The 23,378-nt window shown below is 43.4% G+C and overlaps 1 protein-coding gene across 1 annotated transcript; it reads right to left on the reverse strand.

The window, feature by feature from the left end:
* Positions 1-14,646: 14,646 nt before the first annotated feature.
* On the reverse strand, positions 14,647-21,395 carry LOC142496915 (lymphocyte antigen 6 complex locus protein G6c-like). Its single transcript, XM_075604015.1, has 3 exons — positions 21,170-21,395; positions 18,997-19,116; positions 14,647-16,329 (listed from the first exon to the last, which is right to left on the reverse strand). The coding sequence occupies exons 1-3, from the start codon at positions 21,378-21,380 to the stop codon at positions 16,115-16,117; spliced, it is 546 nt and encodes a 181-aa protein (XP_075460130.1). The 5' UTR covers positions 21,381-21,395; the 3' UTR covers positions 14,647-16,114.
* Between the last annotated feature and the right edge of the window lie 1,983 nt (positions 21,396-23,378).

The following is a 23,378-nucleotide window of genomic DNA, read 5'->3' on the forward strand; positions in this document are numbered from 1 at the left end:
TTTATTCTCCTCTTACACAATCTGGCTGTCGCTGGCCAAAATGACGATCCCATTGGAAGCTTAGTTGGCTATTTTCGACATCGTTAATTAAACGACCTCGACCAAAAAAAAAAACTAGAATATGTTGTCACATAAAATTGTGTCGTCATCGGCTTTGCAAATCACTCAATGCTTTTTAAATGGGATAGACTGATATAAAATGAAATTGTTATAGAGCACGTTACAGGGTTTATATTGGGTATTATAGGGTGTGAGGGATTCTGACATCCAGGAATTCCACCGAGTATTATTAGTGAGTATTATTAACACAAAAATTAACAACATATACTCTCCAACTACACGTATACAGGATTTACCAGGTTTTCTACCTTTTTTGGGGGTCCTGCACCTAATGAAGGTTAGTGGTACCAGTACCTGTAGTAACCATTTTTGCCTGTGTGAAAGAGCAGGGGATTGATCCTCTGCTACAATTGGTTGAATCTCGGATCCTGCAGCTATAATTAGAGCAGCTGGCAACTGATGTTACATGCTCTACATGTACATGAAAAAGGAAATCAGATACATTCTTATGTCAGAGGGTTTTCAACTCCGCTCCTTCTGTGCGTCTACATACAGTAGTAACATAGAAATAAATCAAATACTGAAGTTATATGTTAACATAGCACTCTGTAGGTTGTTCTCCCTTGCTTGGAATCCTCAAATCCGCATAGAGAAAGGATCTAAAGGGGATTTATTTGAAAGCAGCTGTCCCAAGACTGATTCCTCAGCGTACTGAATGGGGTACCGGGTCTGATTAGACCCAAGTACTTTATTTGTAATCTTTTCTTTTCATTCAGTCCTCACTCTTACATGATCTGGATTTAGCAGGACGCAATGGTCCAGATAAACTTGATAAATGGCGCTAAACCAGATAAAATAGCGCTAAACTTTACAGTATGATTCATACGAAAGGGAGTAGAGAAGTGTGAAAGTTTAACACCCTTTTCTGGATCTGGGCCAATGAAACTAAAGCATTAGCATGTTGTGTACGTGTACATATCCCTGCTTGTTATGCCACCTCTGACCTTATTGCAGGCTTGCCTTTTTCATAGCTAGGATTCCTTTATGCTTATGTCGCCATGTAGCCCCCTGCTACTAAAATCCTTTGCCCTATGTGCTGTCTGTTTAGGATCACCGAGCAGTGCTAGGGTTAAGTCTCTTGCACATGGGCCTGCATGTGTGATGTCTGACCAGAGACACAAAGTAGCCAAGTGCAGGTGGAGGAGTCTGGCGCTGGAGTCACATGTGAGCAGGATTACCACCTCTCCGGGTTTGACCCTGAGACTCCAGGTTTCAGCCACTTACCTCCAGGCTACGGGTCGGCGTCGTCAATCTCAGGGTGGCGGCGGGGTGCGGTGTGGTGTGGCGGCGTCTCCGGCATTCTCCGTTCTTCTCCTGCAATTTTGCCCTTCAACTGCAGTGAACATGGCTGCCCGGAGTAAAATGACGCCACGTTGCCATGGTAACCAGACGCGACGTGACGTCATGACGCTACACGACATCACATTGCCATAGTAATGTGGCGCCGTGAAGCTTCATGACGTCCAGTAGTGTCCAGTTACCATGGCAACGCAGCGTAATTCGACGCCGCGCAGCCATGTTCCCTGCAATTGGAGTGGGAAATTGCAGTAGGATGCCGGGACATGCCACCGCACCACCACGCCACACAAAGTAAGGGATGTTTTTTTTATCCAGGTTGGCCTTCAGTAGAAGGTGGCAACCCTGCGTGTAAGGGGGCTTGGACGACAAGGCCTGTGATGTCAGCTGGGCCTGCCCAGATATTGAGGGAGAGGGATTAACCCCTCCCCAGGTATAAAGGGCGAGGGCCCCCTCACTAGTGGTCTGTGGATGTTCTCTCCCCTCTGGGGGAAGAGAGTTCTGAGTGAGTCCTGTTCTGCCTTACCCCTTAGGGGGTGAGATGTGTCTGAGTACAGAGAGAAGCCAAAGCTCTGGCTGATCTGCCTCTCCCCGTAGGAGAGAGGGAAGGATACCCCTGGGCCAGGATGCATTGTGAGGAGAAGGACTATGTATGCTGTAAGGATGTATCTGTGCTGTGAGACCCCGAATAAAAGACCAGTTGCATTGTAGCTGGAACTCCAGAGTGCTTCTTGCTAGAAGGAAGGTTTCTGTAGGGATGAATCTCTGCCCCTGGCAGAGCCCTGTGGGATGGAGGTGCTGCAGCAACCTGAGGAAAAGACCCCTTCACCCCAAGCGCCCTACTACCTCTGCGGAGACTCAGCCTCCTGGGAGCCAAAAGGTTAGCACCATAACGATCTGTAACACACAAATCTCCCTGGGGGTGAGGGGGGGGGTGAGGGGGCGGGGGGGGGAGGTGAGGGGGCGGGGGGTCGAGTAGCTTTGAATTTTTTACTGTACTAGCCTCCACCACCTCCTCTGGGAGCCTGTTCCATGAATCCATGAAGGACTTCCACAAATGTCTAATTGACCCCCCACGCTCCAGCTTCGGACCTCTTGCTTTAGCGTCAGACTTTCCCTGAAATATGTTTTTTCTCCTATACCCTATTTATTTTCCCCAAAAGATTTTAAACATTCATCTACATGTCGAGCTCCTTTAAGTCTTTACCTGATTATTTTTACTCTGTAGACCAATGTACGATATACAGGTGGAATTCCCCGCAAAGTGATCTAGCTGTTTTTCGCTTACAAAGGCAGAACACCTGCAGTAGAGGGTTCACAGGACAACCCCGGTTTTTATTTCTATGTGGCTTCTCCCCACCAATTGGAGAATAGAAGCCTGAAGAAGCTCCATGCTGCCCTAAGCTGGCATGGCCCAAGGAGGTTATTAGTGTAGTATAGGTATCCGGTGGTGGTGCAAGGAAAGTAAGCGCAAACCTTAACAATATATATAATATTAAAAAAAAACTAAATTAATATCACCAAGAGGAGATGCAGCTGGTGTGACCCAAAGTAACGTCTGGGGGGAGGACACAAAGCGCAATAATCCTCTCCAAGTTGGAAAGTCACTGGGAATCTCAATTTGAAATGAGCAGCAAATGTAAAGAAAAAATAAAACATATAGTGCAACACAATTTAATTAATAAAAACACTCGAGCAAGGAGGCTCCAATACACTCACATGCTCCAGGAATAATAAAGGCAATTTAACCACTCTGGGTTCAGACGCAGTAGAATGCTCCGGTCAGCTGCTACACATCCACCGCTTCCGCATGCAGACGGCGTCTGACGTCACGGCCCAGCTCTCTCAGCGTTCCAGCAATAGAGGAGGATCGTCGGGCTCCGTGGTATTAGGTAGTATAGGTATCCACCTATGCGCTAACAGTATTTACACTTTTAGTGGGAAGTGGGTTAACTAGTTGCCGAAAGTACAGCAACCCATAACCTCTCCGCCACTCAAAGGGTTAATAATATAATCAAATCCCATACCAAAAATTGTAATGTCAGCAGGTCAGATGCCACCTGATGACAACATCATGGCTAACGTGTCGAGTAATTCCTAGTAATATAAACATTAGACGACAGCTGTGAGTTTAGAATTGCAAAGCCAAGAACCTCTGGTGGTAACTGTACAGCACTCATACGTTTAAGGCAAAGGTGGGCAACTCCAGTCCTCAAGGGCTACTAGCAGGTCAGGTTTTAAGGATATCCCTGCTTCAGCACAGATGGCTCAATCACTGGTTCAGTCAAAGACTGAGCCAGTGATTGAGCCACCTGTGCTGAATCAGGGATATGCTCCCTCACTGGCTCAGTCTTCAATGGAGCCAGTGATTGAGCCACCTGTGCTGAAGCAGGGATATCCCTAATACCTGGCCTGTTGGTGGCCCTTAAGGACTGGAGTTTCCCACCCCTGGATTACGGTGACACATTTAATTGGGAGTGACTGATTGGCAGTGTAATTAGAATTAACATATATTAATAGATTGATATTACCATTAAGACATCCTAATGACTAATGAGTCATGTTAAAGGTGTCAAATAGAGAAAACAATCCCATGATCCCAGTTGCCAGTTCAGACCTGAGATCATCCAACACTGATCACACAGTTGTATTTTGTGTCTGTAGTACAGAAGCAGTCCTCTCATCCGTTTTATTTTGCAGGATGGGAGCCAGGGGACTCCTTCTCCATCAGCTGCTTAACGACCGTGCGATGATGAACGCGTGGCCAGAATTCTCCTATGGTAAAATAATACCATTGCATTGCCAAAATGTGCGGGTTTGGCACACTGCACCGACTGGCAGAGCTGAAATGAAATGGCTTCTAACAAAAGCCCTAAAGCCCTAATCACACTGTTTGGAAAGGGCCGTGTGTCTGTGTCTGGGCACGGAAATGCACGTATCGCAGTTAGTGGAATAGGCCTCTGTGTCTCCATATTGGAGGTAAATCACTAGAGGCTGTGTGGGAAGAGTGCACGTCGCATCTCCAAATGACACTCTTAAATTGCACTTATTAGTAGATAATCCACACACCCTTGTTGTGTTAGTGGAAATAATCAACCATAGTACATAATTAGAGATAGGCGGAACAGTCAAAATCCGTTCCCTGGAATTTCCCGGACTTTCCATTCACAATCCGTTCCATGGGGTTGGGAGAGGGTAAAATCCATTAGAGTATTGGGTTAGAATCCGCACTCAGATTCTATATTGAACCTGAAAACTGCACTGCGGACTGTTAAAAATCTCCTATCTCTTCTCTCTCTCTTCTCTCTCCTCTTTCCCCCTCTCTCCCCTCTCTTTCCTCTCACTCTTCTCTCTCTCTCTCTCTCTCTCTCTCTCTCTCTCTCTCTCTCTCTCTCTCTCTCTCTCTCTCTCTCTCTCTCTCTCTCTCTTCTCTCTCCCTCCATTTCCTCTCTCATCTCTTTCTCTTCTTTCTTTTCTCTCTCTCTAACTTCTTTCTCTCTCCTCTTTCTCATCTCTCCCTCCTCTCTCTCTCTCTCCAATCTCTCTCTCGCTCTCTCCTCTCTCTTTCTTCTCTCTCCTCTCTCTTCCCTCTCTTTCTTCTATCTCCTCTCTCTCCTCTCTCTTTCCTCTCTCTCCTCTCTCTTTCTTCTCTCTCTCCTCTCTCTTTCTTCTCTCTCTCCTCTCTCTTTCTTATCTCTCCTCTCTCTCCACTCTCTTTCTTCTCTCTCCTCTCCCTCTCTCCTCTCTCTTCTCTCTCCTCTCCCTCTCTCCTCGAATGTTCTGAGTGTGGATTATTAATCCACCATGTGCATTGTCAGTGATAGAAAATGCAAACCCGGAAAAGGGGAGGTTGGCCTTTTTGAGACAGATTCGCGGATCAAAGGAACCTGTCGATCTGAGGAGGATCCAAATCCGTCCCAACATTTTGCCCATCTCTATACATCATATACCACGACCTGGCAGAGTTTCATGTTGTGCATGAAGTAGTCATGTCCACCACACATTGTGTTGCAAGTTATTCTTTACGCCATGATGGTCTGTTGGACCTTGTGAATACTGGCCTTTGTTTGGTCAAGAAATCCATGCAAGTTATATTACACAGGTGCCTGCCTGTGTGAACGAACCAATGACTTCTTAGCTGCATAGACCGGAGTCGAAGTGTCTTCAGAGAGTGGTGCTATGGTGTTCAATTTGAATAAATTGTACATCTCCTTTGGGCAAAGCTCAACAAATTCATAGGAGATTTATGCTTTAAAAACAAGACTGTTTTTAGAAAAAAAAAAAACATATTCTTTTTTTCTTCTAAAAAGGATGTTGAACTACGGGTTTGTACATTCAAAAGTAGTGGCAACCCATACCTAAAAATGCTTTTCTCCCCCAAGCGTCCCCTACCGTAGCCTTTATTTCAAATAAATCCCAAGTATCTCTCCACGTTTGTATAGATGAATGTTTTTGGAGGTATATAAAGCTCAGTCTCACTCCCCCTGCTTCAATCCTATAAATATATATATATATATATCAGGATTTAGTTTAGGACCTTTGACCATGGCTATTTCCACCCCCACTACAACTCACCGCTGGGCAGTTCGCCGCTGTACAATTTGCCACTCCGAAATGAACGTCGGCTGCCTGGTCCTGTGCCCTATGGCACGTGGCTGCAGCTCCACCGCGTCATCTTTAAATGTCCCACGGGCATTTAAAGAGGTCGTGGGTGATGGCCATGTGCACCATCGGAGTGGGACCACTGGATTAGGAGCAGTGGGTTACCGGACAAAGTTTATTTTCGGAGGAGCTAATTATACAGCGACGACCTGCTCGGCGGTGAGTTGAGCGGCGGCGGACCGCCGGCGGCAAATGGTCCCATTCTGAGCAGGACTGCTGCTTTAAGGAATGAAGAAAGAGCAGAGTTAAATAGTAATATTAAGGTTTGCATTAATTAAATATAGATTTATAAATCACCGGGCGATGTTTGGGTTCAGATCTGATTATCTCTACTATATTCTGTTTTATCATTTGTGCTGCTTCTCTGTAAGCAACGTGCCCTTGCATATAGCATCATAATGATGTAATGTCAGTTATGTTCAACAATTGTTACAATCTTTGTCATTGATGCGTGTATGCCACTGTACCAGGGAGACTATCCCAGAATCCTTTGTGTGTCTCATCCTCACAGTTTGTTGGCTCTCCCTCCCAAGTGTTGGCAATGACATCATCCAGCTCAAATTAAAGCTGCTGTTCAAGCTGTCATTTTAAAACAATCTACACACTGACAAGTGATTAGCTAAGTTGCCGATCGATCTGTTCTCCTTTAATCGATCGCTGAAATTCGGCTGGGGGTTTGCTGAATGCATCTTGGGTAAAGTTCTGGAAGGAAGATCATGTGACCAGGCAGTCATTAGATACAATTGGTTCACTGCTAGAGAGAAGGCAGGGCTCAAAACGGTGATGCTGTTTCAGAAGGGGAAGGGGATGTGACTTTGTATATGGTTGCTATCGGAACAAAAATGCCTGTTACATTAGAATACATTAAACATTTCTTTAAAATTGTTTACTTTTTTAAATGCTCCAAGTATTTTCTCATAGTACAGAACTGATTTATTAAAACAAACACACACATGTAGGATATTGATTGAACTGCAGCTTTAAACCTTCAGATGATTCCATCTGCCATGTTTTTGTATCCCGGGCAACAGCTATTTTCAGAGACACTTTCCATGAGTGAAGCACACGTCTCAGAAACTATTCATATCATAGAGATGTTGCCCTAATATTGGATTTATAAAAAAAGGTGGGTTCTCAGATTCTCAATGCCTGTTTCATGGAATATTTGGCAGTTCCTATAATCCATGCAATGTTCCTGCGCCATCTAGTGGAATGTTACTGTAATACATTGTAGTTGAACGTTCCAGTAGTATCTCACACCTCCAACGATCATGTGGCCACTTATATGTCTATCTCTGCCCCATGCAGATGTATTCATTAACATTATCACTGATAGCTAAAGTCTGAGGCATTTGGCATACTATTGACCGGTGATTATCTCTCGCTATGGCCCCTACCCTTCGCAATTTATGCCAATCCGCCAGCGGGCACTGGTTTTGCATTAGATATACTCTGTCACCCCGTGCTCAGTTTCTTGAGGTGTCTCACTGATCAGCGGGGACAATTATCTGCTGTTACTCACCGATGTGAAGGCTTTCTATTTATTTACTATACCCCTTTCATTTTATCTTGTTAAGAATCAATGCAAATTGTTTTTATTTTCCCGATTACACACACACCCCCTGTACGCTCAGAACCACCAATCCATCCACCAATCCATCCACCAATATTTGTGTCAAAAAGATGTGCTACTAGGTTTGTGACCTCAGATATAAACAAAAAACAAATACCCATCGTGCTGCATTCAGTATGACCGATTAGGGCCGTGACGTGGCTGAAGCTTAAAATACTTTGGCAAAAAATGGAATTAAATAACCCTCACTTATGAGAAGATAAACAAATAAGTATTTAACTATTTAATTGAATGTGTCACATTGGATGTAGCACTATCGCTTTTTGTCTTTTCTTATATATACTGTATGAGGTCACCATCCTAATAACGCTCCTTTAGACACAAATATACATGGTGTGGTGGATTTGGGTTCTGAGTTTACAGGGGCTGTGTGTGTTTGTAAATTTCTATTGGTAAAACAATTTTGACGTTAGAGAAACCTCCTCTCTGTTTCCAAGCTCAGCTATCCCACCTTTTTAATTGCAGTTCTTGATAAGCGCCTGTGTAGGACCAGTCCATTACAGACAGCTCTCCCCCATTAGAGAGGTTCTGAGAGCTTTGTGCAGGTGCAGCAGTGTTAGGACCTGCAGCATTGTTAGGACCTGCAGCAGTGTTAGGACCTGAAGCAGTGATAGGACCTGCAGCAGTGTTAGGACCTGAAGCAGTGATAGGACCTGCAGCAGTGTTAGGACCTGAAGCAGTGATAGGACCTGCAGCAGTGTTAGGACCTGCAGCAGTGTTAGGACCTGCAGCAGTGTTAGGACCTGAACCAGTGTTAGGACCTGCAGCAGTGTTAGGACCTGAACCAGTGTTAGGACCTGCAGCATGGTTAGGATCTGCAGCATTGTTAGGACCTGCAGCATGGTTAGGACCTGCAGCATTGTTAGGACCTGCAGCTGTGTTAGGACCTGCAGCATTGTTAGGACCGTGATGTGGCTGTAGGCTTAAAATACTTTGGCCATCGAATTGAACTACAGTAAATGACCCTCACTTATGTGAAGATAAACAGTTAGGTATTTAACTATATCATTTGTCATGTTGGATGCAGCACTGGCGTGTTTTGTCTTTTGTTGTATTTTTACAATTACTCACATTTCAGTCTTAATTGTTCTACTTTTTAGCTATTATTTATTTATTTATAAAATATTTTTCCAGGATGTAATACATTGAGAGTTACCTCTCGTTTTCAAGTATGTCCTGAGCACAGAGTTATAATGACAAATACCTGGTTACAAATACATACAGTAGTTACAATGAGTGAAAAGGGTTTGATAGTACATTATATACAAGACATTGCATGCACAGTAAGGTCGCGCTTAAAATGCCGGCGACGCGATCGATGACGTCAGCCGTCGCCGCTCGCGAAAGTTGTAATTCACTTTCTGGCGATGTCACGGGCGACCAGGTGATTGCTTGGTCCAGATGCTGTAACATGTGGCAACAGCCTCTAAAATATCAAAATTGACCAGCTTCCAAATTTCGCGTTGCCACGTTGCTCCCGTTGCTTTGTCACCATCGCGCTTACTGTTACCGCTTGCGACAATGCATTTGATTTGGAGCGACGTCGCCGTCGACGGCACTATACGTGCAGCCTTAGAGATAATATATATTATGGGCGTATGTAATAGTTACAGACCAGATTAAAATGTGAGACAGCTTTCGTTTTGAAAGAACTTAAACTGGTGTGGGCTGTGAGAGTCTCTGGCGGGTTGTTCCAGTTTTGGGGTGCATGGTAAGAGAAGGAGGAGCGGCCGGATACTTTGCTGAACCTTGGGACCATGAACAATCTTTTGGAGTCTGATCTCAGGTGATAAGTGCTGCATGTGGTAGGGGTGAGGAGCTTGTTCAGGTAGCTGGGTAGCTTGCCCAGAAAGTATTTGAAGGCAAGACAGGAAAGGTGAACTTTATGCCTAAACTCAAGTGATGACCAATCTTGTTCTTTGAACATTTTGCAGCGATGTGTGTTGTAATTGCATTGGAGGACAAAGCGGCATATAGAGTTGTAGAGGGTATCAAGTTTGCTGAGGTGAGTTTGGGTTGCTGAGCTGTATGCTATGTCCCCATAGTCTATAATTGGCATCGGCATCTGCTGTGCGATGCGCGTTCTTACCAGCGGGCTTAGGGAGGATCTGTTCCTATAAAGTACACCTAGTTTGACATAGGTTTTGGATATCAGGGTATCAATTTGCAACCCAAATGTTAAATGGGAGTCAAACCATATGCCCAAATATTTGAAACTAGTAACAGGGGCTAGGATAGTATTAGAGTTGGTTCTGATCTGTAGCTCCTTCATTGGAAGCGTTAAAAATGTAGTCTGGTCCCAAATACCATTGTTACAGTCTTGTCAGTGTTTAGATTGTGGTATGATGATGGTCAGCGCAAACTTGTGAAGCTCCAAGTAGTGATGAATGATGAAGCAAAGCCGAATAAAATAAAATAAAACACAATAATTAGTGCATGAATCTGTATAGTCAGGGAAGGGGGGGGGGGGAGGAAAGGGGAAGGGGAGGGGTAGGAAAGGGAAAGGTGATAATAAAATAATGCTATATAGACAGCAAATGAAACATAGGGTATATGTTTCAATGACTCACACGGGCTTGTGTGAGTCTTCACCCTCAGCGGTGGATGTGGTGGTTAGATACAATTTCCTAAGGCGGAGGAATGATAAATAAAAGAAAAACTCACACGGCCATATGTGAGTTGGCTCCCTTAATGGGTGTTGTCAGCATGCTCTGATGGTGTGGCTGCGTCTCAGTGTTCAACCCCAATAGGTAAGGTGTGTGGGTGGTTCCTCTCCCAGACGCCCATAAACCAAAGGATGGGCAAAGTCTGGATTAGTGACTAATACATTTTTTATTGATAACAGTAAAAAGGTATAAAAACGCTGAACACACTCACACAAATGACAGACGTTTGCCCAGCATCAGCCGCGAAGCTCTCCGGCAAAACCTCCTCCTCCGTTAGTGCTCTCACCGGCGCGTCCGACAGTGGAGCCGGAAGGGAGGATCTGGACCGGATGTCCGGCGGCTGTCGGGGTCCCTCTCTCAATGAGCTCCGGCAGGGAACTACGCGTTTCGCAGTAAGCTTCGTCAGGTTCCTGCCGGATGCTCATTGTATCTGGTATATATAGGCGCAGGGATAGCCATAACGTAATTACTTGATAGTTTAATTAAAAGCAATCAGAAACCTGACTGTCTATCACCTGCTTAAATTGACTCCCTTTCTGCATTCAATGTGAAGCCCAAAAAACAAAGTGGGTTATTTTAGTAATTAAAGGGATTAGTCGATCATAATATATTCGTTTAGACATTGTTCTTAATGTTCCCCTGTAGTAATGGAACTGCTCATAATGCTATTGTTAACGGACCAAAAAACCCCACATACAATTAAAACAGTACTGCTTCAAAGTTTAGAATGATAACACACATTCAATAATAAAATTGTGGCTCAAGTTATTAAGCCTACTGTACAAGGATCACTTATTTAAGGAACAGTCCTTATCTCACATAAAATGAGGATTTAATATCATCAAGCAATTTCTATTTATAGTATTTATCATTTCTATGTTAATAAATTTGCAAGTTGGCATAACTTGGTGGAAATTTGGTACCCATGGCGGTTCCACACTTCTGCATAAAGTAGGCTCCATCGAAATTAAAAAGGTTATGCTTTAAAATGAAGTTTATACTTTCTAAAATGAAATTATTTTGTTCGATATGCACAGTGGGATCCCTATTGAGTGTTCGTTCAATGGATTTGATTCCATCCTCATGTTTAATGGATGTGTATAGCGAAGTGACATCGCAGGTACACATGACGTAACCCTGTTGCCAATCAACCTGCTCTAGTAAATTGAGTACTTGGGTAGTATCTCTGAGATAGGATCGCATGTCCGCCACGTATGGCTGTAAAAAGATGTCTATATATTCGGATAATCGAGACGTGAGCGAACCTATCCCAGAGATAATGGGTCGTCCTGGAGGTGCCTTGACGTCCTTATGAATTTTGGGCAAGAAATAAAATATGGGCATGACAGGGAATCTAACATTGAGGTATTCGTATTCCCTTTTATTCAGAACCCCTGTCATGCTACCCTTATCTAGGAGAGTTAAAAATTCTGCACAGAATTCTTTGTGTGGATTTGTTTTTAGGCGTGCATAAGTGATGTCATCAGATAGTATCCTTTCTGATTCCCCCTTGTAATATTCAGTGTCCATAATAACCACCCCCCCCTTATCAGCTTGTTTAAATGTGATTGCTTTATCCTTTTCCAGCTTCTCTAAAGCAATTTTTTCTTTGAGAGTTTGATTGTTCGTTGTTATTTTGGTTTTACTTGAGGTAAGTTTTTCAAAATCCTCTTGGATTTTTTGGTGAAAGACTTCTATGTTGTGCCTTTCGCCCAACTGGGGTAAAATTTGGACTTCGTTTTCAGATTTGAATGTTTAAATTCATCTTCCTCTATTGTGGCAATTGTGTTGTTTCTCACTATTTCTCTACTCTGTGCATCTTTTGATAGGAAGAATTTTTTGAGGGTGAGTTGTCTGATGTATTTGTGCGTATCTATATATAAATTGAAACTGTTGGCTTTGGCAACTGGTGCAAAATTAAGTCCCTTTTGTATCAGGTTGCATTCATCTACATTCAGTTCTCTCTTACTCAAATTAAAAATGTTACTCAGATCGCTATTTTTTTTCTGTGTGCGTCTTCCTCCCCGCTTTCCTCGTGGGGCCTTTTTCTGGTTTTTGTATTCGGGGAATCTTTCTCTTTCTGGTCTTCCAATGCTAAAAAGCGATTCTGTGTGACCAGACGGGGTGCTTTCAGTGATGGTGCCTTTTCTAAAAAAGGCCCTTGGTGCTGACGTGGGGATCTCTGCTCTCTCCCTTGACTCTGTTCTCTGTTTAGTGTTTAGAAACAGTTTGTTTTGGAAAAACCAATTTTCAAGTCTCAAAAAGTCAGTTTGAAGTATGTGTCCGAGATCAGAGAGGTTAGGGCTGTGTTAATATAAGATTGTGTCATCCGCATAAATGTGTGTTGAGGCTTCTTTACAAGCTGTAAGAAGATCATTCATGAACACTGAGAAGAGTAGGAGCCCCAGAACAGAGCCTTACGGGACAGTGCAGGTGATATCCATGGATTTGGAGTTAGTGCGCGAGATAGACACATGTTGGGATCTACCTGATACGTAGGAATGAAACCAGTTTAAAGCATGCTTACCTATTCTAGAGCTCTGGAGTTTGTTAAGCAGGATAGCATGATCAACAGTATCAAAAGCCTTTGCAAAATCTAGGAATATTGCACCAGTGAGTTGTCCCCGTTCCATTCCACACTGGATTTCATTGCAAACTTTTAGCAGGGTAATTACCGTGGAGTGTTTGAGGCGAAAGCCAGATTGGAAATGGCTAGGGAAATTTGTCTTGGTATAGTAATCGCTTAATTGGGAGTGAACACATTTTTCCATGACTTTGGATAGTATTGGGAGAAGAGAGATTGCAAGGAACAAGGTATATGTGATGCTCTGAAATTGTGACCAGTCCCTAAAATGGAATATCCAAATACATAAGTCCACAATGGGTTAAATGACCTTGATAAAGTAACTTGTGTACGAAACGCGTAGGTGCGTTTACTTAGTCCATTTTTGCTGTATGTCCAGCATGCAATAAATCAATTCTTTTTTGTTACTCCTGGAGTGGCCTGGTTTTCTCTCTTTTTCCTGGACGGAATATACAGGACATCCCTGGCTGTGCTCTATCTACGCTCTCTATCTTCGAGAAGAGAGATTGGCCTGTAGTTCGAGACAGTGTTATTGTTCCCACTTTTGAAGATTGTATCAAGGCATATTGACTGTACCCCTATCTGGTACTTATTTATGGACCTACACATGTTTAGTGTGCATACAATTGGGGGCTACCCTATTTCTCCATCCTTTTTGGAGGTTTGAGATACTTTTTTTTGTGTACTCCTCCCCCTAATGCCCCCATCTATTTCTCAGGCGAGGAAGCGTGGGTATCATCTTTTTGTAGTTTGGCATTTTTATTAGTCCTGAAAAAAAATAGTATATTCGATATGTAGGTTTGTTTCTATCCCTTTAGAGTGGGTGGTCCCTTCTAGACTCATGGTGTACAAAAGGAGGGCCCCAGAACTCAGACTGGGGTAGCAAGACTAGGTCACCCACCACCCCAGTACAACCTCGGGGTTAAAGCAAGGTGCAATTCCCCAAAATATTTTGAAAGTGAGCCCTATGTGACACCCTTTGAAGTAGGTTACCAACCTTATTTGTATTATTTTTTTCATAGCGGTTTTTTACTTTTAGTTTTATTGAACAAGGCCCAAAGCCTACAGTAGAGTGTTCACATGGCAACTTATGCTGTTTATTCTCACTTTCTCCACTAAACCAGCCTGCACAGAGCTGTCTTCCATGCTGGTGACATAGGATCAAATGTCTTATCTTAATCTTCTCCGATAAGGTTCTTTGAGGTTTACTGACATGGGTGGATTGCTCTATCGGGTGATCTGGGCTGCCATCGGGTGTTCTGGGCTGCCATCGGGTGTTCTGGGCTGCCATCGGGTGTTCTGGGCTGCCTCGGGAGGGTGGAGAGAGGGGGAGGGGGAGAGTCAGTGTGGTGGATCATGTGGTTGGCTGGTGCTTCTGCCAAGCTCCCTGACAGCCTGCGATATTCTTTCCTCCCCCTGTCAGCATCGGGATCCAACTTCCACCCGACTGGAGGATGGAGCTGGAGGAGGGAGCTGCAGATTCCCCGAACCGTCACAAGGCCGCAGAATCCCCTGCAGCCAGTAAGTCCAAGACAGTTGTCTCAGCTCTCCCCCCACCCTGCACCCCACTGTACCATTTAACCAACAGACAGAGCTCATGAGTTTTAGTCTTCAATGAGTTACAGTGCCCACTGGTCGGAAATAGCTTACAAAGTCCATCAGTGAATTCAATATTCAGACTCACATTTTTCCATTTCCATTTTTATTATATGACGCAGGTATGTGAATTATTCCCACTGCATAAATCTCAGAGCATACATATATGTATATTTACATTTTTTTTTACTTAAAAAAAAAGATATTAAAATCTGACATATAGTCTGTGTATGCCACCTCTGCTTGAATATATAAGACAAAAACCCATATTGAATATGCTGCGTAGCTGAGCACTTAAGTACTGAGAAGCAGCTTCACATCATATTGAATAGCGGTCGGTCTGCGGTACAAAAGCATTTCTGGTTGCATTGTCAAGTGAAGATATTCTACCCAGTTAGAACATCTTCAGTCTTCCTATTTATTGCAGCCTTCATAAATACAATCTGTGCGTTGTATGATCCTATACATGTATAGTAATCTGCAGAGTAGGGTCTCATTCCCATGTGTATTACAGACAAATCCAGAGAAAGATAAAAACAACCTTGGGCCTTACAGTATGCGTGACAATAATCTGGGCTCTGCCATTAACCATTGGTGGAAACCATGCTCTAACATGTCAAACGAGACTTGCCATGTTATGTTATCACCAGCTCTGTGAGAGCACAAGAGACACTAACATCTCTCGTTTCTCATTATAACCAGCCGTTGAGAGCATTCATTTCAGGTTTGGTGACACAGACGCGCCCATCAAACCTCATTTAAAAAGTAGGGGTATAGTGACGATACGTATTTTATGAGAAGTTTAGGGTTGTGTAGTCTCACCCAACTGTTTGTAAAAAAAAAAAAAAAAAATGCTGCAGAGGGGGGGATGCATGTCGAGCTATAATTTACATTTAGTGCTAGTACGCTATCTTACACCAGGCGGATTTATAGGAGCAAATTTTGGTACATCCCATTATATTATACTCTCCTCCTATAACCGCTCCTTGAAACACTGACTGGGGCGAGTTGAGCTAAATTGGGGCAAGCATCTTGATACAGTGACACAAAGTCAAAATGATGCACATTGCACCTGTTTGCGATACTTGATACATTCCTCGTTAACGCCGGGGATTCACTAAGTAATGATGTGGAGATCGCACCCGGCATTAACTGCTATTCAAGTCAATGGCACTCAATGCCGAATTCGGTTGCGATAACCAACATCGTAGCTTTGTGAATCCCGTCCTTACTGATGAAGTTCTATTGTTTGAAGAAAAAAAAAACCTGCCATTGACTTTGGAGATTATACGGCCCTATAGATCATATTTACAAAGCAGTAGTACGTACTGTATTGCACTTTAGAGCCTGCTGGGGTGGGTGGGTACGTTGCATGGAAGGTGTTTTACGGAGTGACCGGAATATGTCTTCCAGCACAGATGGGGTCTTATGGAGCTGTCATTTCTTGGTAAATATGGTTTGTAAGTGTTTGGCTCTTCCTATGTCCCTGGTAAAGAAATCAGAAGATGTACAGTAATACACGCTAACAGCTCCTCTGGGATTAGTGTGAAAGTCAGTCTACAGTATGTTCTTGAAGGCAATAAGGGCCAGGATAGCTGAAGTTGCCAGGATAGTATTGCTCTGTAGGACGTTCTGCCCGCTTTTTGGGCTCGGAGAGTTGCACAGGTCTCCAGTACAGCAGACGGTCTTCTTCGAAGCCAGCCACACATTGAAGTTGTCTTTGTCACAGTCACCAGGGTTGGCGCATCTCTTGGTTATGTCTAATTTACCAACTGCATTAAAAAGAAGCAGAGGGTAAACAAGTGGACACATTACAGAATTAACAATTAGCTGGGAATGTTTCGTTACTATACAACAATCCTTTCATTAGAAATACATATGTAAACCTTGATCTATGGGCCGTATAGTTTTGTACATAGTGTTGACAATGTATTGAGCGCTATATATAGAATTTTGCAGTTATTGCTCTAAAGCGCTTTCAATCTCATTTTGGTGACTGGGTCACAGGAAGATAAAGTAAGAGACCTGACACTGCTGTTTGAACTGAATTTTCCCACTTCCAAGGTAATTACTTCTGAGCTGGCGTTATGTCTTTTCAATAGTGAGCGTTGGCAGGTGCCCTAATCTTTCATTAAGGGACGAGGACCTAGGTTTACCAAACGGTGCTAGCCGTAGCACGCAACATCTTTTGGAACATGTAAACAGAGACAAAAAGAGAACAGCGCAAAAAACCCATTGTGTAGTATATTTAAATAATTTTATAAAGGGTAAGGTGAGTATTGCACGTACATCAAAAAGAAGGGTTAAAAGCAAGACATGTTAGGGACATGTTACCACTCGGCAGGCACAACGGGATACAGGCACCAGGAATTGGACGTCCTCCCTCAAGATGCTGGTATCTGGATGCAGAGTATACAGCTCAGCTCGGTTCACAGCGTTGGGGAACCTTCCCGCGCCTTCACGGAACTCACAGCAGTTGATTTCGGGGGTAGATCACCGCGTCTCTTCCTGCTTAGTCCACGTTGGCGTGTGACGTCATCCGGCAGCGTCTCTCAGCCGGTCGCGTCTTTAGTGCGTCACTCCTTGGCGATTTGCAGTCGGGCAGTATACAGAGTCCCATACAGGTCCCGCAATGAAATAAATGTCCCAATATAATGCCGCAATGGGAGTATATGTAAAGAATAAAGGACCGCGCCCTCTCCTACGCGTTTCGTACTTTCGTACTTCGTCAGGGAAGTACGAAACGCGTAGGAGAGGGCGCGGTCCTTTATTCTTTACATATACTCCCATTGCGGCATTATATTGGGACATTTATTTCATTGCGGGACCTGTATGGGACTCTGTATACTGCCCGACTGCAAATCGCCAAGGAGTGACGCACTAAAGACGCGACCGGCTGAGAGACGCTGCCGGATGACGTCACACGCCAACGTGGACTAAGCAGGAAGAGACGCGGTGATCTACCCCCGAAATCAACTGCTGTGAGTTCCGTGAAGGCGCGGGAAGTTTCCCCAACGCTGTGAACCGAGCTGAGCTGTATACTCTGCATCCAGATACCAGCATCTTGAGGGAGGACGTCCAATTCCTGGTGCCTGTATCCCGTTGTGCCTGCCGAGTGGTAACATGTCCCTAACATGTCTTGCTTTTAACCCTTCTTTTTGATGTACGTGCAATACTCACCTTACCCTTTATAAAATTATTTAAATATACTACACAATGGTTTTTTTGCGCTGTTCTCTTTTTGTCTCTATCTAGCTTGGTGTTTGAACCATTCCCACTGATCAGCAGCATAAAACTTCACTTATCAGGTGGTATTATTAATTTATATATAAGTCACTATTTTGTTTTAGCACAGACCACATTGAGCGCAATTCTTTTTGTTTTCACTTTGGAACATGTAAATGTAAGAGTTCTATCAGTGAATGTGAACCTGTAAGCCTTATTAATTAGTATATCCATAGACAACTGCAACCCAATATTACTGTGATTTATAAAAAGATTCATATCAGTCCTAATAACTGAAATCAACATAGCAAAAATGTCCGTCAGCAATAATTTTTGCGCCATGATAATAAAATAATAAAGAGGAAGTGTACAGACACAATGAGCCAAACACCATCGAGGCATTCACACAGACCCAATAAAGAGCATCGAAGCTCGATCCGGGTTTGACCCGGAGACTATGGGCGTCGTCTAGGTATCTCCGGGCTACAGGTTTAGTATTTAAATCTCCGGACGAGGTGTGAAAACTGGAGAGCGGCGGCAGGAGAAGGGGACGGAGGACCGCCAGAGCAGCGCCTTATCTATATTGGCTCTCTGATAAGGACTAAGGATAAAGAAAACCCTAGATTGACAAACACTTCCCAATCAGATATCCCGGGGATATTGAGTACTCCGACTTCTTTGTATTTACAAACCCAGTCTCTTTTCCATTTTTAAAAGAAATGAGAATTTATTTTTAAAAGAGGCTCTCCCAAATTCTGCTTTAAGGGCATTAAATAATATGGTGCAAGCTTTTGAATCGGAGGTGAAAGAACTTTGCTGCATTATTTAAGATACTCATTATTTCCTGGATCACGGCACAGTATTCCTGCGTTTCTGAGACACTCTGATCAGTGCTCCCGGTTAAATGACGTCTGAATCCTGCATTGCATTTTTAATAATATTTGACACTGGTTAGGAACTGAATGTCAATCTCCAAGGATCTGAAATCAGTGGCTGCGTCTTCACTTCAAAGGCTAATAGTGTAAGCACATTACCACTCTATTTTGTCGTCGGGCTGTCATCATCAAAAGTGTTTAATACAGTGAGTTAGGAAGATGGCTCATAGCAGATTAGTGAGAGCCGGACCTGTGTTTGCCAACAATAAAGCTGAATTGCTCATTCCCCCGCAGCGTTTCTGAGTGACACACCCAAGCTTGTGAAGCTCTCATACTTACACAACTCTTCGCCTTTAGTTAGGCAATAGGTAGTGGACGCGTCACAGGTTGCTACTGGCAGCAAGTTGCATTGCGTGTTGTTTGATACTTTATCGCAACTGTGACATTGCAGAGATGTCACTAAAAGGGGAAAAAGGGAATATGAAAGGGTTATACACTGTAAGTAGGAATATATCTGCGTGCCATGCAAGAACTTGGGGTCATGGCTGCACTTTAAACTATATACAGTATATCAGTTACCCCCCCCCCCCCATAGAATTCACTATTAAAGTCCAATCATAGGATATTGGGCCAAATATTTACTTAGCAGTCGTATGCCATAAAACAGCGTACTGCCCATTCAAATCAATAGGGTGTTTTCCAATGTGGGATGGATTCTTACGGCAGAAGGCTGCTTAGTAGATATGGGCCAATACAGCATAAAAGGTAACTACCGTAGATGTTATTCTAATCGACAGGCAATGCAGTGTTTAGCTACATTGAACATTCCATCATTTCCCTGCCCAGCGCTTCATTGGAATATATCCTCATACCATATTCTATAATAGAAGTGCAATACCCCCCTTAACCCTTCCCGGCCAGAGGGACAAGCAATGTATTGTAGTGCAATGTGTTTTCTGGCCCCGATGGGCGTGAAGCAGTTAAAATCCCTACAATCGCTCTGGATTCCAAATCCCTTTCTATTACAGAGAATTACCCCGAAGGTAAATGGCTTGAACTAAACCCATGTGTACTATATTGAATGAACTAACACCACACATGGTTATTGCATAGACCAGGAGTGGCCAACTCCAGTCCTCAATGGTTACCAACAGGTCAGGTTTTAAGGATATTCCTGCTTCAGCACAGGTGGCTCAATCTGTGGCTTGGTCAAACTGAGTCACTGATTGAGCCACTTATATCCTTAAAACCTGACCTGTTGGTAACTCTTGAGGACTGGAATTGGCCACTCCTGGCATAGAGTAAACTTTCCCTAAATAGTTTACAGACTATTAAAGGTAATAAAACACTCTTGCTGCAGAGACTGACATCAGCTCACCCAATAGTACGGAATAAAACTCTCATACAGTATGCTATTGCAGTGACTTAGCTTAAAAAAAAAAAAAGAGAGATACTCGGGTACTCTGAATAACAAAATACTTGCAGGTTCTGGGCTCAGAGGGACATCTCCCGAATATCCAGATGAAGAGAAAGAGTATCCCTCCAAAATCATGTCTCCGTGTTATCAAATGTATTTGTGAAAAGGAAAGATCCAGCGCTCCACAGATTTGCAAATGTATTTGAGCACCAATGTTTCTGTTCAATCACTGCAGGGCACCATTCCCAAGGTGACCTTGAGAAAGGTGCACTTTGTTGGGCTGAAACGTTGGAGCGCTAATACATTTTAAGCCACTGATAAATTAATATTGAGGGGATACTCTTTCTCTTCATTATTGCAGTGACTTAAACATTTACTTTCCATATCAAATAGAATACAACATTTTTTGTTTCGTACAAACCAAGCCTGTTTTATCATAAGACATATAAAAGTCCACTTATTGCTCTGAGCTATCATAATCATCATCATAATCATCATCAATCAATATATAAGGTGCCAACATTTTTTAGTACAGCCGTATCATGTAACATACTGTACAAAGAATATAATTAGTGATATTACAGAATGTAAATTCCAGTTACTTAACTACTGTAAATTTAGTTAATATATACTTGTAAATGTTCCATCATTTAAATGAAATAATGACTTCCTTTTACTAATTTGCCAGTACTGGATAAATTGTCTCATTTGAAAGGTAACATATTGGAATGTTCATTTTAACTATGTATCTCATAATCGTTTTAATTGAACTTTATTCTATAATGTATGACGTGTTACATTCTTTCTATGTGTCATTTTATTATGTTACCAATTCATAATTGATTGAATTGTTTATTATTTAAACTCTTTATCAGTTGAAAAAAGTTTAAAAACACAGTAATATAATAACACAAATTGGTAAATAGCTCGGTTTTGACTAAAACATCCCTAAAATGTTTGACGGACAACACGCACATGAATTCCAGTGAGAAAAATGCCCTGCTATTAGACCAAGTGGGTCTCTAAAATTAACACACAGTCGTACACTGTTAAACGAAATCTTTACTGATTACCCAACTTGCACATGTTACTTACCACCAACTATACTCCATAGAGCAAGACACGAGACTGATACTGCAATAAGCATCTTCATTGTAAGGTTGTGGGTAATAGAACTGTAATGAAAACGAACGCCCTTCTTCTCCTTCTTGTAGAGACCCCCAGCACTGAATTTGCAGCTTGGAACACCAAGCTGGTGCTTTAATAGAGTCTGTAAAAGCGAACACTCCCACATCACATGGTCCATAAGTGGTTGGGATATAGGGTGGGGTCCGTGATGTATAGCTATGAAAACTTTTTAAAGGGTTTGGTTTTGTTTTTTTGGGATCCCTGGCAAAGCTAAGTGAACAAACTAAAGTCCCATCCTTCCCCTGGAGCTTAGGCAGACGTGTCAGTTCTTATTGAGTTTCGCAAGCCTTGCTCATTTGGAGTTGGTCTTGTTCAGCGTAAGTGGTCCCATCGACTTCAGTGGAGTCTCACTGATATAAATCAACACCATTTCCCATCGACATTCTCTTATTTGGTGCAGAATTCTCAAATATCACTAGCTGAGGGTAACGTCCATGATCTAAGATGCAGGCTAATAGGAAATAGTAACACAGGGTGCTTAAATGGGCAGTTCCCCCTGTATGTTTTTGTGTGTGCAGATATCCTTACAATAGGGTTGTCTGTATTCACCTCTCCAGTTTTTTTCCCCCTTGTCGACTGATTTTTTTCAAAACCGTGTATTTTATTTCTAGAAAATGGGCTTTAAAAAAAAAGGGCTCTGTCTCGCCGTCTCATGAGGCGTCATCCATGCTGCCAAAGACCGCGCGGCACGATCACATTGCCTTACGGCATTGATTACACCCAGAGACCACGCGGGAGCTCACGACAGCAGGAGGGGGCGCTTATTGCACGGGGAATCAGTTGGAACTGATTTTTCGGCGCGGCGGACAGGTCACGTGGGCGGTTCACCCAATTAGGGCGCGCCAGCTCCCTGACATCACAGACACGCCCCCTAGACACGCCCCCAACGGCGCATCTACCACGTTTCACGCGGGTGACGTCACGCAGGCACGCATGCGCCATCGCGCGTATAAAGGCTGTATAGACGCAGCCTTAGGTATCTTTTACACTGCCGAGAGACCCTGAGACAAGTTCATTCTGCATTATCCCGCCCCCATACATCATAGCCATGCTCCTGCGTGTCATAACCACTGCACATCATAACTCTGCCTGAGCGTGTCACAGCCCCCTTCTCCTGGAGAAGGGGGTGTGTGTCATGTTTCATCAAGAGCCCTAAATGCTACATACAACACCTCAAACACACCTCAACACATGTGGACACACTCGGCTCTGTCTCACGCAATGACATTTCAGGCAAATATCATTTTTGCGCATAAACACAATTTTCGCTGCAAACGGGAATGTTGGCGCGCCCATCGCTGCTTCCTGATATAGGTGTCAGATTGGGGTAAATAAAGCATCAGTCTCCCAGATGTGAGCCTTTAAACATGTTCCCTACCACCATTCGTTGCTAGGAGGGATTGAACCTTTCATCGAATGACATATTTCCTTTCTCAAGAAAGGAAAATGCGTGTTAGTGCATATTAAATAGGGGTCTGTTGAGAAAGAAGGAGATATGGGGGAGAGAGATATGGGGGGAGGGTGAGGGGAGAGTGAGGGGTGGGGAGATGTGGGGATGGGGGAGAAGAGAGGGGGTGGGGGAGGGTGGGTGGACCTTCCCGAGACTTGAAATTGTGTGAGTCGCACTGAATTTGGAGTCAGTCTCCCTGATTTTTAGCCTCAGCCTGGCAAAGATTTCAAAGGAGTCTCACTGAAAGAAGCATAATATTTTTTTTTATTTCAATTTTTTTAATTGTTTTTCACAAAATACACACATTTCATACATTTCGTTATACAAACATTGGAGGAGTACTAACTGTCATGTACAACACAGTAAATATTCAGGAATCATTGTACCTGTTCAAGTTAAATATGTGACTAGTTGTGTTGAGTATTGCCTATTCACATACTCCCCCATTAGGTACATTAAAATGGAAGCGGCCGCTTCTTTGTGTGCATCTTTTATTGTCTGGGAAGAAAAAAGAAAAGATAGGGGGAGAGAGAGGGGTGAAAGGAGAGGGGGAGGAAAGTAGAGTTGGGGAGGGAGAGAAAGGGAGGGGAGGAGGGGGGGAAGGGGGGGTCCAGCCCAATTGGCCCCTTAGTTTTTTCCGATAGCTTTCGTAGTACACTGGCGACA

This window comes from Ascaphus truei, chromosome 6, assembly GCF_040206685.1.
Source record: "Ascaphus truei isolate aAscTru1 chromosome 6, aAscTru1.hap1, whole genome shotgun sequence".
Taxonomy (NCBI): Eukaryota; Metazoa; Chordata; class Amphibia; order Anura; family Ascaphidae; genus Ascaphus; species Ascaphus truei.

Excerpts from the sequence above, each read along its gene's own strand:
- LOC142496915 (XM_075604015.1), bottom strand. The coding sequence starts at position 21,380 with ATGGACCATGTGATGTGGGAGTGTTCGCTTTTACAGACTCTATTAAAG. Across the intron at positions 19,117-21,169 it reads TCTATGGAGTATAGTTGGTG|TGACATCTCTGCAATGTCAC; the intron begins GTAAGTAACATG and ends TTCCCCTTTTAG. Across the intron at positions 16,330-18,996 it reads AACTAAAGGCGAAGAGTTGT|TTGGTAAATTAGACATAACC; the intron begins GTAAGTATGAGA and ends TTTTTAATGCAG.